At 37.5% G+C, this 14,070-nt stretch overlaps 2 protein-coding genes across 2 annotated transcripts in view; one reads left to right on the top strand and one right to left on the bottom strand.

Annotated features, from left to right (window-relative positions):
• LOC134750747 (transient receptor potential cation channel subfamily A member 1-like) overlaps window positions 1-8,904 on the bottom strand; it is a 32,545-nt gene extending 23,641 nt beyond the window's left edge. The window contains exon 1 of the mRNA XM_063685988.1: window positions 8,175-8,904. Within this exon, the coding sequence (XP_063542058.1) occupies window positions 8,175-8,904 (730 nt within the window). The remainder of the gene's footprint in view (window positions 1-8,174) is intronic.
• The window catches only part of LOC134750778 (uncharacterized), a 347,410-nt gene that overhangs the window by 278,512 nt on the left and 54,828 nt on the right, over window positions 1-14,070 (top strand). The gene's annotated exons all lie outside the window — the stretch shown is intronic.

The raw sequence follows: 14,070 nt of genomic DNA on the forward strand, positions 1-14,070 counted from the left end.
TTGTTTTAGTGAAATCTACATTAATTGAAGCACCTTTATCTCTCCTTAGAGACTATAAGTTTAACCGTATTGCAAAGTGCTTAAAACCGTTTTAATTGTTTAGGGAATACTGAATCGTACGTTAATGTTAGTTAATCTAATTTAAAATCAGGAGACATAAACGTGTAGTAACGCTGTAGAAATTACATTTTCAACACACTTGCTCGTAACATGCAAGTTATTGAACCGTTTTAGGCTCATAATCCTAGATATTAAACACGCGTGCTTTTTCATAATATTATAGAACTTGTTAATGCGACAGTGCCCCCTAGCGGTTTATAAAGCTAATATCTATTTATAAACACTTTTTGGGAAGATACTTATATGGCGATCTACTTAAGAATAAGTAATATATAACAATATCAAAGCTCTAAACTTAAGGTTAGGTAATTTATGTACTCCCTGTTGTATGTAACTATTACACATAATATTCTACACATATGCTCGTACAGCCTAGTCTTTTATGTTACGCAATGATATCTGAATTTATTCATCCCATTACCGAAGACCGAATTTTAGTCCTAAATTCTAGATCCTTATAAAATAGATGCATAAAAAAAGCCTCTAGCTACGCCTTTCTTGCATGGAAAGGGTATATTATACCCATTGATCGCTTACCACAAGATGAAGTATAATGCAAAGACGACCAGAATGCTGGATGTTGCTGGAAGACAGTGAGGCTAGGTTCACACGGCAACGTCCTGCAAGTTTTTTCAAGTATTCGATTTTAAACGTACAACCAGTCAGATAGCGACAGTTTTCACGCAGTTAGACGTCTGTGATGGATCCACGCTACATCGTAAATATCGTAATACTTTTATATTGATATCGATGGCGACAGCGGTTTCGCCGCCGACAATACAGAAGGTTTTGGGTACATCGTATAAATAACAAAACATTTGAAAATTATTATTTATACGCTAAACTTAGGAACGGAAGCGCTGGTGGCCTAGCAAGGGCATGCGACTTTCAATCCGGAGGTCGCGGGTTCAAACCCCGGCTCGTACCAATTTATTTCGATATTTACCAGCCGCTTTTCGGTGAAGGAAAACATCGTGAGGAAACCGGACTAATCCTAACAAGGCCTAGTTCCCCCTCCGGATTGGAAGGTCAGATGGCAGTTGTTTTCGTAAAAACTAGTGCCTACGTCAATTCTTAGGATAAGTTGTAAAGTGGACCCCAGGCTCCCATGAGCCGTGGCAAAATGCCGGGATAACGCAAGGAAGATGATGATGACGCTAAACTTAGGAACAATGACACTAAGTTTTTCAATTACTTTCGGATGTCTATTGAAAGTTTCCACTCAATTAATTAATAATTCGTTATCTATATAAGATTCATCAACCATTTTGAAATAATTATTCAATTTGCTTGTCAAGGCCGGCGAGTATACGTTTACAAACGCCGTGTGAATGGTTCTATGCATAAAGTATGTGCCACTCTTTATCCGTTAAGACGTATACTGCAAAAAATCATGCAGGGCAAAAGATGGATTAATGTTATCGTCAAAGTGGTTGAAAATAACTGGATATAAAGAGCTCATGACCGAAGAAAAATGGCATAACTACATACATGCGAAGCTAACGTCGCCTCTTCATTTCAGAGGATCTAATCAATTCGTAAAAAAAACTTGTTTAAATAGTTATTGTGGCTACTACTTGTCTACGTTTCACAAAAACTGTCAATTAAGTTGCCAAATGTCACACTCGCCAAACGTCACTTTTTTACTTTAAATAATTTAAAACCCCTCACCGGCCTTTACGACTACAACATTCAAATTTAAATAACACATCCCACACACATGCATCCCATGCATGTCGTGCTAATGTTTAAAAGTACGAGTACAGTCAAGGGCATAAATATATATACATTCCCAAAGTTTTAAAAATATGTGTACGCTCTTACACCTGAGACAATAAAGTCGTGTTCACATTCATTCACTCTGTTTAGTGATGGTGAGATTCGTGAGTCGTATAGGTAATTAGGTATATTGGGTATGCAGTGTCTATGAGGGGTTCTCTATGTTGCACCCAATATCGAATACTTCCATTTTGTCCCTGTCAACTCGCTATCGTGTTACCCGAAACACGTGACAGTTGACATTTACATCGGGAAAGCCTGTTCCTATAATAAACAGGGTCCTAAGGGTTTTTTCATGTGTTATCGCGTTACATTTCACTTTAGTTGCTATCATTGTAACGGTGCGTTACAAGTTACAATGAACACTTTTTCAACCTATTCTTGTTATTATAAAATATAGTAGTAGTTCAAATCAAATTTAAAATTTTAGAATTCCATCGGAGTTTCATGTAAATAAAACTCAAATTCTTAATATATTAAAAAATAATTATGAATAATTGTGACTTTCCATCAGAGGTAGGAACTTATGCTTCATGTGAATAAGGGTTTCTCCATCAGTAAAATAAATGGTCCTTAATGCTCCATGTGCATTAACCTTGTCCCTATTACTAAGACTCCGCTGTCCGTCTGTCTGTCAGCAAGCTGTATCTTATGAACCGTGATAGCTAGACAGTTGAAATTTTCACAGATGAATGTATTTCTGTTGCTGCTATAACAACAAATACTAAAAAGTACAGAACCCTATGTGGGCGCGTTCGACTCGCACTTGGCTGGTTTATTTCAATTTGTATTTTTCATGGAAACTTGGGTACTTACAAGCAACATCTAAAAACATTTTCAAAAACATAATTTTTACGAAAAAAAAAACCGACATAAATGGGGGATGCCGTTGAAAGGTTACTTATTGTTGATGGTGCACTCCAGACAATGAAATGAAAAATACAGCATCTTTTGCCTAACTAAAAGCAGGTAACTAGCCACTTTTCTAGTAGCATTTCGTTTCTGTAAGGGTCACAGTTCTAACCTAACCTAACCCAATGTTCTGATAGCATTTCGTTTCTGTAAGGGTCACAGTTCTAACCTAACCTAACCCACTTTTCTGATAGCAGTTCGGTTCTGCTAGGATCGCAGTTCAAAAAAAAGTCCAGGTCCAAGTTTGGGTCTGGGTCCATAACGAAGAGAATAAATCGCCAAACGTGAACTATGTGTCGTTGAAGAGTTTGATCATCATCCGCAGTTCCACTTCATCAAATGTCACTTTTTTATGTAAATGCTGGATTTGTTGATGAAAATACAAAAATCACTATATGTATGCCTTTCACATTTGAGGAGTTCCCTCGATTCCTCATGGATCCCATCATCAGAACTCGAGCTTGACAAAAATGTATCTTGAAAACCTGAAGTGTAGGCATAGAATATTAGGTATTTATAGGATTCGAATAACATGTAATTAGATCATAAGGATCATATAGCTTAGCGGTACCATATACGGAGAGTCATGTAAGACGACTCTCCCCATATTAGGTTAGGAATGTAATCCATATACGAAAAGTAATGTAAGATGACTCTCTAATAACCATTTGACACCTTTCACGTGTAGACCTCCCAAGTAGTGTGATTCATAGTTAACCTAGATAATTTCGTATATATAAAGGATTGTATCTTTTGAATTGAGGCATTATATATTCAGTATTTAACCGACAGTCTCAAGTTTTACTTCTGTCTTGGGTCCCATCTTTACAAACCTAACTTGCTTACCAATTATAACGAAGAGGACAAATTGCCAAACGTGAATCATTGAAGAGTTCCGTTCTGATCATCATCAGCAGTTCCACTTCATCAAATGTCACTTTTTTTAATGTAAATGCTTGATTTGTTGATGAAAATACTAAAATCACTATATGTATGCCTTTAATATTTGAGGAGTTCCCTCGATTCCTCATGGATCCCATCATCAGAACTGCTTTTTGACAAAAACGGGACCAATCTGTATGTACTTACAACCAAAAAAAGAATTTTCAAAATCGGTCCGGAAATGACGGAGTTATGGAGTATCAAACATTTAAAAAAAAATACAACCGAATTGACAACCTCCTCCTTTTGAAATCTTGAAGTCGGTTAAAAAGATAGATATGAGGCAAATACTAAAAAAAAAAATATATATTTTAATTTCCATGTAACAAATGGAAACGTCACGTGCAGGCTCTGGACTAGTTATACGCAGAAGACCATCAATTCAGAATCAGAATCAGAATCAGAATCATCGCATTTATTCGTGATAAACTATGACATACAAAAGTATAAAAGAACAAAGAAATATAAACATAAAAATAAATAGTTTACCACGAAATGGTCCCGCCTCAGCATAATGCTAACCCAAAAGTCAGCGCTGATCTTCCGGCGAAACCATTTTGAGGGCCACGAACGAACGCAGCTGTACGACACGGCCCTATTTTAAAACACAGAACGCGACTTTGCGGCGGCGAATGGGCGGCGATCAGCGCCATCTAATCTGCCGGTGAGATGTCATGATGACATAGAGGGCCATGTCGTACATGTGCTGATTAATGTATTATTTATATAAAAAAATAATATATAACACTAGTAATTCACTTCCTTGCGCGTCCAATATAATAATGGTTTCAGGATATTGTTGGGTTGTCACACTACCAATAGAAGATATAGTTTAAGAACAAATGTGACGTTTTCAACCAAAAGGTACCATATTGTCGCTTGTCGATAAGGTTGATTTCAAATTAGTGCATATATGGAAATAGAGCCTTATTGACAACCGACAATAAGTACCCTTTTGATTGAGAATGGCACAAATTACTTTCATCTTCAAGCAAAAGCATTCAAACATAATATTATGCCATAAGCATGAGATTGCAGGTTGTCAAAGGGTTGACTAGAGCCATTCTAGACCCGTGAAAGGCAACTTAAAGAATTGCAACTGTTTAGTTGAAAGCTAGGCCTAGAAATTTTCACAAAAATATTTTTTCTGAGTAGCGAATTTTCTACTCGCGGTTTTTACGATCGCAAATTTATTTTTAATACAGTTGCTCAAAAAGTGCTACTTTACGTAGCTGTTTAGCGTGCGGAAAGTTGGTTTTCGCGAACTAGTGCTTTTTACTTTTCCAATTTTTTTAAATTTATTCTTGTTCCAATTCATGACTACTTATTGATGAGTGTTAATATTAGTTTCCTTTAAACGTCGTAATCAACATAAAAACCTACTATTAATGTAAGAATACGAAAAATATACATATTTTATATTTTATTACTTATCTCTTCATCATTATAACACGTCTATTTTTTATATATTGAATATTGAAAAACCGTTCTTAATAAGTTGTCTGAATAGAACGGAACGCCTGTCAAAGAAGAGGCGTTTTTTTCTTTCTGCTTTAAGTTTCCAAAGACAACATTCGATATTGTTTTTATAAATATATGATACACAAATAATCGTAATTAACGATATTTGGGTAATAATAGTACAATGTTTTATATTTACAATTGTTTCTGTCTTATAGAACATGTATTTAAAAAAAACTTTCATTGAAGTTGGTTTAATAATAATAACACCCAGCTAAAAAACACCTCTTTATAATGTCAATGTCAATAATGTCACAGAATTAATAATATAAAAGTTTCGAATTCCTTACTTGTTGTTTTTCTTATTTTGTCGCAACTGTATTAAAAAACGTCGTTCGATACACGTGCGGAAATGTCATTCTTCACTCGTCCCGAGTCTTGCCAGATATCTCGGTACTCGTGAAGTAATGACATACTTTCCGCACTAGCCTCGAAATGTACTATTCGTCTTTTTTCATGTAGCGATTTTTCATGAAGCGTTTTATAATGTTCACGTTTATTTATTTTTTCTTTAATTTTACCAATAGGTAGGTTATTTTATTATTCTTAACTATTATCAGTAAAATATAGTGCGGTTTGTTGGATATTTAACTCGAAATAATTATTCTAACAAATCGTTACCCCTTAGTGTCCAACTGTCACATTAATAGGTAGGTAGGTTAGGTTCGTTAGGTATCTTTAGATTCCCGAAGGGCAGACCGCTTAGAAACTGCCGTGTTTCTTGTGACAATTGTCATTAGCGTCCCAAAATAGGTACTTATTTATTGGCGATATAATGAAGTTTTTTTTAAATTAAAATGTTGGTGGCAAACAAGCACACAGACCGTTCGATGGTAACCGGTTACCGTAGCCTATGGAGGCCTATGACGTCAGTAATAGTGATTTCGACAATTGTCGCACCTGTCACCGTGGTGAAATAGGGGCCTGGGCTTTGAAAACAGATACTATATAAAAGATAATAACAAAATTTGGAGTCTTCAACTCCAAAAACTCCATTCGTACCTCTATCATGATATATAATAAAAAACATAACAAAAGTTGAAATTTTTTTGTTCGATTAATTGTGACCACATGTGAGTAGCTTCCGAATCTTACAGTCTCTTAGGCACATGGAGGTCTCTTTATGTTTGTGTTAAACATACTCAATATTTTTTTGTGCAATTAGAAGTACTTACTATAATCTCACTGTTTTTAATTACGCTCCGTTCCCAATACCCCCACTCTCCCCTACATCCTTACATAGGAACTGCAGAATATGGTCGATAAACGTACTTGTGAACGCTAAATAACGTAAACTTCAGCTAGAACTACATGAAACGTTCAGGGGAGGTTCTTTTATGAATGTTTTCTTGTAACGACGACAACTTACTTTTCAGGTTCCCTATACTGTAATCCTAGAAAAGAGCGTATTAACGGGTTGGTTGGTTGGTTGGTGATGCGCATGTGTGAAGAATATGGCTACGGGATCTGTTTATCATTAGGTGGGAATTACGCTTGTTTACCACCAATATGGTGTACAAAACTAGAAAGTCAAAAATTACACTCTCCGCTAATTACAGTGAACCATTTTTAATTAGTCATCATCATCTTACTCGCTTTGTCCCGGCATTTTGCCACGGCTCATGGGAGCCTGGGGTCCGCTTGGCAACTAATCCCAAGAACTGGCGTAGGTAATAGTTTTAACGAAAGCGACTGCCATCTGACCTTCTAACCCTTTTCGGGATTAGTCCGGTTTCCTCACGATGTTTTTCCTTCACCGAAAAGCGAGTGGTAAATATCAAATGATATTTCGTACATAAGTTCTGAAAAACTCATTGGTACGAGCCGGGGTTGGAATCCGCGACCTCCGGATTGAAAGTCGCACGCCCTTTTACTGCTAGGCCATCAGCGCTTATTTTAATTAGTAAACGTATTTTTTTTTTTATTAAAACTTTAGTTTCATAAAGATAGATCTGATGCGAATCTTTAATTTGCATAAAAATAATATTTAATTACATAGTTGTCATATAACAAATACATAAACATTCAAAAACAATCATAGACAATTAAAAAGCATTATGAAAAACAAAACACAAAAAAGCAAAAAGAAGAAAAGCAATACTCTTATATACCGTTTACAATACCTACCTACATAACGTTTAACCCTTTACAGCATGGATTTTTTATTCTCCTCGAATTAAATATGTGTATACTACACACTATAAATGTAAAAAAAAACAATCATAGGTAATTTTTTTGTAATTTTGGGTTAATTTTATTGTTTGTAAAAATTTACACGTAAAAGTGCCCCTGTGGCCTATTTGCTGAATATATGTTTGATGGTTTTTTATTTTTTTATTTTATTTATTTATTATTAAAAAAAAGAGGTACAGTAAAATTCTTGCTACTTATCTGCCAAACTGCATTCTACCCATTCTATCCATTCTACCCTTCACCACTGTAAATTAAGTTATTTTGGCGTTATACAGAGTTATACGTAGTATTGTATTGTATTGTATTTATTTATTGCATTTCACATGTACATTACAGGTTTTACAAGTACTTAAGAGTATAGGTAGGTACACAAATGACACATGAAACCCTGATGGGCGCAGCAATGTAGGTAGATAGCTTAACAATATTAATCGTTTCATTATACAATTAGGTACCACGGTTTTACGGTAACACGTGCAAAGGTATAGTTGGTCAAACCAAACTGTCAGTAAATGAGAACTTCCCCTGTCTCCCTTCCTTTTCTTTGTTTGATGTTTGAAAAACAGTAAGTAAAAAAACAATAAAGAGATAAACGGAAGAAAAACAACACATTAATAACGTTTAAGGGATCTTAAAAAACTTATAATGCGATATGGTGGGGTAAGACGATTTCGATTCGACCAACGTCATGCCCGTTAAATGGTTACGTTTGAACGTGTATCCACCAGGCTGAGGAGAACACGATTTGGTCTGTACGATCAGGTTCCAATGTACACCAGTAAAGTGCATGTACGCAAATGCTGGTACATTCCCAACTAGGCGGCGTGTTTCCACGATATACCCGTATTCTTTATACTCCATGGCGTAAGTTATAGGTCCACCTTTTTCCGCTTCAGACAAATTGTTGAATTGGGCCTCTTTACCGCCTTCAACGTGTCGAATACGTAACATCCCGTTCTTTAAAGGAGTCACTGTCCACGAGCAGCCGCTGAAGTCCGGAGTGAACACGTAATGTGGCTCTTTAGCGTCAGGATTATGAGGAATGTCAATGGAGCCTCCTTGAGGCAGCCAATAGGCGAGCTCGCCGGTTTCATCCACTTCCAGCGCGTAGATAGTTGATGCTCCTCCTTTCACTTCAGCGAATTTGAATTTTGCTTCAGTTCCTGGTTTGGGCGATTGAGGATGTCCGATTGGACCGGCGGTGAACGCATGCGTTTCGAAGTTGTGCATCGTATAGTCAGGCGTGTTCGTGGATTTTACGGTGGCCGGACTATGGCTAGATTTGCCGCAGTGAATTGGAGTAGCGTTTGGTAAGTCTCTGTCAGCGCCTTCTGATAGTCTGTTCGTTGGTAGTTTGTGGAGATCAGAAAAAGCCAAGCTGGTCCCATAGAGCTGGATGATGAGTATTACAATCGGGGCGATGTGTCGCAACGCCATCGTTACAACGTTGAAATGAAACTGTAGCAGTGGGCATCAGTGTACGTCTTTTATACAAGTCGCGAACGCCGGCGCAATACTGACTCATTACGGCCCGGCCACGACATCGCGCGGCGGCGGCAGCGGCGAGCGGCGGCGAGGGCCGTTAGTGCGTTATTCAGATTGGAAAAACATGTACGTATACAGACTTTTTAATTTCGAATGAATGAGTTATTAATAATCTTTCAATAATAACATACTAATTTATTATGTTATTAAGTAGGCATATTTTAATTAAGATTGAAGTTATAGTACTTACTCGCACAATCCAGATTATACGTATATGTTTTAATTACCTACAATACCTACGTTTTTGTTATTTATTTCGTGTTAAATATTTTCTTAAATGTCTGTTTCATTGGAAACATATTTTGCCAAAAATGTACTGATTAAAAGAATATATCATACACATACATATTGTTGTTGTTTTTTTTTGTAATTCATAGTGAACAATTTAAACTATATAGCTACACATTGTCTAAATATAAGTTTTTGTGAATTTGTGATATTTTTAAGTGAAAAAACCATGTAATTACCAATTAGAAATAAATATTTTGTTGGTCAAGCAAATGTTGTCAGTAGAAAAAGGCGCGAAATTCAAATTTTCTGTGTAACGATATCCCTTCGCGCCTACATTTTTTAAATTTGCCACCTTTTTCTACTGACAAGATTTGCTTGACCAACTATATCTATCTATATATATATTTAAAGGCACGTGTCCTGATCCTGACTGAGTGACTGACTCATCAACGCAGAGCCGAGACTACAAAAGCTAGAAAGTTGAAATTTGCACACCAGGTTACTTACATTTATAATGAGTACAAAAGCTAAGAAGCAGTTTGAGAAAATCAACCCCTAAGGGGTTAAAAAGGGGTTGTAAATTTGTATGGGGTTCAAGTTTTATTTTAAGCTAGCGATTTGAAACTTCGTAAAAAGATATATTATTTGAATACAAGAAAATTAATTTCAGCGTTTTTGAAGATTCATCCCCTAAGGTGGTGAAAAAGGGGTTGAAAGTTTGGATGGAGATCAAAAATGTTTTCAAGTGCGGGACTTGAAATTTTGTACATTGGCATACTATTAGAATACAGAAAAAATAATTTCAGTGTTTTTAAAATTCATCCCCTAACAGGGTTAAAAAGGGGTTGAAAGTTTGAATTCATTATAAATGTTTTGAAACTTCTAATATAGCCGATAAAAAAATAATTTTCGACGTTTTTGAAAATTCAACCACCAAGGGGATAAAAGGGGGATGAAAGTTGGTCTTCGGGTTCAAATTTTATTTTAAGCTAGGAATTTTACATACAATTTATACAGGACATGTATATTACAATTCATTAACGAGAGTAAAAAGTCCAGTAGGCCTCAGCGAAGCGTTCGAGGTAGGAGTAGGAGTCCACGAAGGCTCGGCAATTAGTTTGCTACTCTTTAACTTGGTCTTATGACCAAAGAAATCCAAGCTCCATTGCCGATGAATCTCCTGTACGCGGACGACATAGTACTCATGGCTAACACAGCAAGCGAAATGCAGGATACTCTACATCTCTGGATTAACGCCCTAAAACAAGCGGGTCTCAAAGTTAGTCGAACCAAAACCGAAGCAAAGTCGAACACTTGCAATGCAGGTTCACTGGCAGAAACCAACAATCAACTGTTTGCTACCCCGACTTGAAACCGGTGCCTCAGTTCATTTAAAGTACCTGGGATCGGTTATCTCAGAGGATGGAAAAATAGAGAAAGATGTAGCGCACCGAGTAAATGTTGGCTGGCAAAAGTCGCGCACGCTGTCTGGAGTACTGTGTGATACTCGCATGCCCGTTCGAACTAAAGGAAAGGTCTACAAGATGGCTGTTAGATCAGCGCTGCTTTATGGATCGGAGTGCTGGCCTATCAAGGAAACTAACGTGCAAAAACTCCATACAGCCGAAATGAAGATGCTTAGGTGGTCCGGAGGGGTTACACGGCTTGATAAAGTCAGAAACGAGTACATTCGTGGCAGATTCAAGGTAGCCCCTACCTGAAAAACTCACAGAAAACCGACTCAGGTGGTACGGGCACGTGATGCGAAGGCACGAAGAGTTCGTTGCCAAAAAAGCTCTGAACCTGCCGGAGAAAAAGGGACGCCCGCAGGGATTCATGGTGGACCAACATAACCCAATTACTAAAGAAAAACAATTTACCGGACCCGGCAACCCTCGACAGAGTCTCGTAGCGCAAAATAATTAGGAGAGCCGACCCCACCCTACAGTGGGATGGAGCAAGGAAGAAGAAGAAGAACTTGAAACTATGCAGAAAGGTATTATAGTAAAAAACAAGAAAACTAAATTCAGCGTTTTTGAAAATTCACTCCAGTGGTGATTTTTTTGCCGTTTTTTGGGTAATGGTACGGAACCCTTCGTGCGCGAGTCCGACTCGCACTTGGCCGTTTTTTTTAGTTATTCATATTTCAACAAAAATTTACTTTGTGGAAGTATATTATGTTGTTGCTTTTTACACTCGACGTATTTCCGCAGTCTATTTTTGTAATTATATACATTCTATCAGTCCAATTTTCTTCAAATTTGACGAAGTAAACCATTTTCACAATGCTAATATCGCACTGTGCTTATCCAGGTTCCTTCCAATGTACCGTCGAGATAAGTAATTCCGGAAAACAGAAAGCTTGTTATGAAGCAGTTTTAGTAAAAAACGAGCGTAATCCTTCTCACCGTCTGCGAGAAACAAAGACTGATTTGCGCAAAAAATGTAACAAAATATAGGGAACGAGTACAGAATACCAGTTCCCAGTACATCAATGCATACCTGCAATAATATTTTTACAGTACATATGGTGCTACTTTATCGCACTAGTGCGTAAAATAGCGCTTTTCGTGCATATGTCGAAAGTTTAAAGTGCCATATGTACTGTAAAACGTTGTACGATACACGTGCGAATAGGTAATTCGCAACTCGTGTCGATTTAAAACACTCCCTGCGGTCGTGTTTTAATTTATCACCACTCGTTTCGAATTTCCTCTTTTCCGCACTTGTATCGTAAATAACTATTACAATATTAATAGAGAAGATTCTTAATAGCGTACGACTTTCCCCCGGCTCACGTATATATAGGTACAGTCGCCATCAGATATATCAGAGCGCCCGAGGTGCTCAAAATATCTGAACACGCACTCTTACACCTTGACAATAGAGGCGTGTTCAAATATTTGTGAGCACCTTGGGCGCTCCGATATATCTGATGGCGACTGTACCAATGAGTTTTTTGGAACTTATTTATGTTTGATACATTTTTGCTATTTACCAATCGCTTCCGGCTGAAAGCTGGACTAATCCTAATGAGGCCTCGTTTCCCTTCTGGATTGGAAGGTGAGAAGGCAGTTGCTATCGTAAAAACTAGTGCCTACGCCAATTCTTGGGATTAGTTGCCAAGCGGACCCCAGGTTCCAATGAGCCGTGGCAAAAAGCCGGGAGAACGCGAGAAAGATGATGATGATTGAGAGAAGATTATTTTAAAACCTTACAACAGAACATTATAGATTTATATGTGAAGGGTACACGGAAAGAACATGTCTAGTCATTTTTTTTCGGAAAATAAGATTTTCATTTCAAAATGTAGAGCTCTTAATGAACTATTAGTTATATCTTTTGCTACCACTGTATAATATACAGGCATCGTAAACTGCGAGCGAAATCCATTGAAGTACTGGGGTTGTTGTCAAGTCAAAGTACGTCATTTCAATGGATTTCGCTTGCAGTTTACGATGCCTGATAATATATGTAACACAACTTCTTTTTTAGTTAGAAAAGACCTGGCCCCTATTTCACCACGGTGTCAGGTGCGACAATTGTCGAAATCACTACTACTGACGTCACATGCCTCCATAGGCTACGGTAACCGCTTACCATCGAACGGGCTGTGTGCTTGTTTGCCACCAACATTTTAGTAAAAAAAAAAAAAAAAACTCCATTATATCGCCAATAAACAAGAACTATTTTGCGACGCTAATGACAATTGTCAGATTGTCACAAGAAACACGACAATTGTCGCAAAATTCCGACACAGAACTTATTTCCTGTCAAGAATTACCGAAAATTCTTATAAATCTTGTGACAATTGTCATCATCATCGTCATAAACGTACCTGTTTTTTGCCGATATAATAAAGTTTTTTTAAATAATACAATGATGGTGGCAAACAGGAATACAGCCCGCCCGATGGTAAGCGGTAATGCCCATGGATGCCTGTGACGTCAGCAACATTGATGTTTTACAATTGTCGCACCTGTCACCGTGGTGAAATAGGGGCCTGGTCACGGAATTACCATACATTTTGATATGGATCCAAATTTTAAAACCGCGATTACCTACTCAAAATGTTACTAAAGTGACTAGACATGTTCTTTCCGTGTACCCTTCATGTGATAAGTTTCAATGGTAACCCGATTTGAATTTAACATGCACTAATCGATTTTGTACCATAATACAGGATGGGCCAGTAATAAATGCATTAAAAAAAACAATTTTTATGTTTTTAAATAAAAATTATAATTAGATATTGGGATAAAGAAATAAATTTGACGTTTTAAAAATTAAATCATCAAGATGTCGTCCGTAGCGGTTGCGGCACTCTTCCAGTCTTGCTTGTAAATTTTGAAAGACTTAACAAGACTTTCATGTTAAGAGATTTCCTGGCTCCGAAACTTCACGAATCGTATGGTTACAACAACAACACATGGTTTCAGCAAGACGGGGCCACCTGCCATACAAGTAACGTGACCCTGGAAGTTTTGCGTGAAATGTTTCCTCAAAAATTGATATCGAGGCGAGGTGACATTGCTTATGGCCTCCCAGGAGCCCTGACTTAACTTCGGCAGACTTCTTTTTGTGGGGTTACTTGAAGAGTAAAGTCTACTGTCTAGCTATCACGGTTCATGAGATACAGCCTGGTGACAGACAGACAGACAGACGGACAGATGGACAGTCGGACGGACAGACGGACAGCGGAGTCTTAGTAATAGGGTCCCGTTTTTACCCTTTGGATACGGAACCCTAAAAATAAACTCGAGAGCTCAACTAAGGACGCGAAACGCGGTAAACAATATTGCAACGTCTACCTTCGCCTGCCAGCAG

Source organism: Cydia strobilella, chromosome 20 (assembly GCF_947568885.1).
Source record: "Cydia strobilella chromosome 20, ilCydStro3.1, whole genome shotgun sequence".
NCBI classification, from domain to species: Eukaryota; Metazoa; Arthropoda; class Insecta; order Lepidoptera; family Tortricidae; genus Cydia; species Cydia strobilella.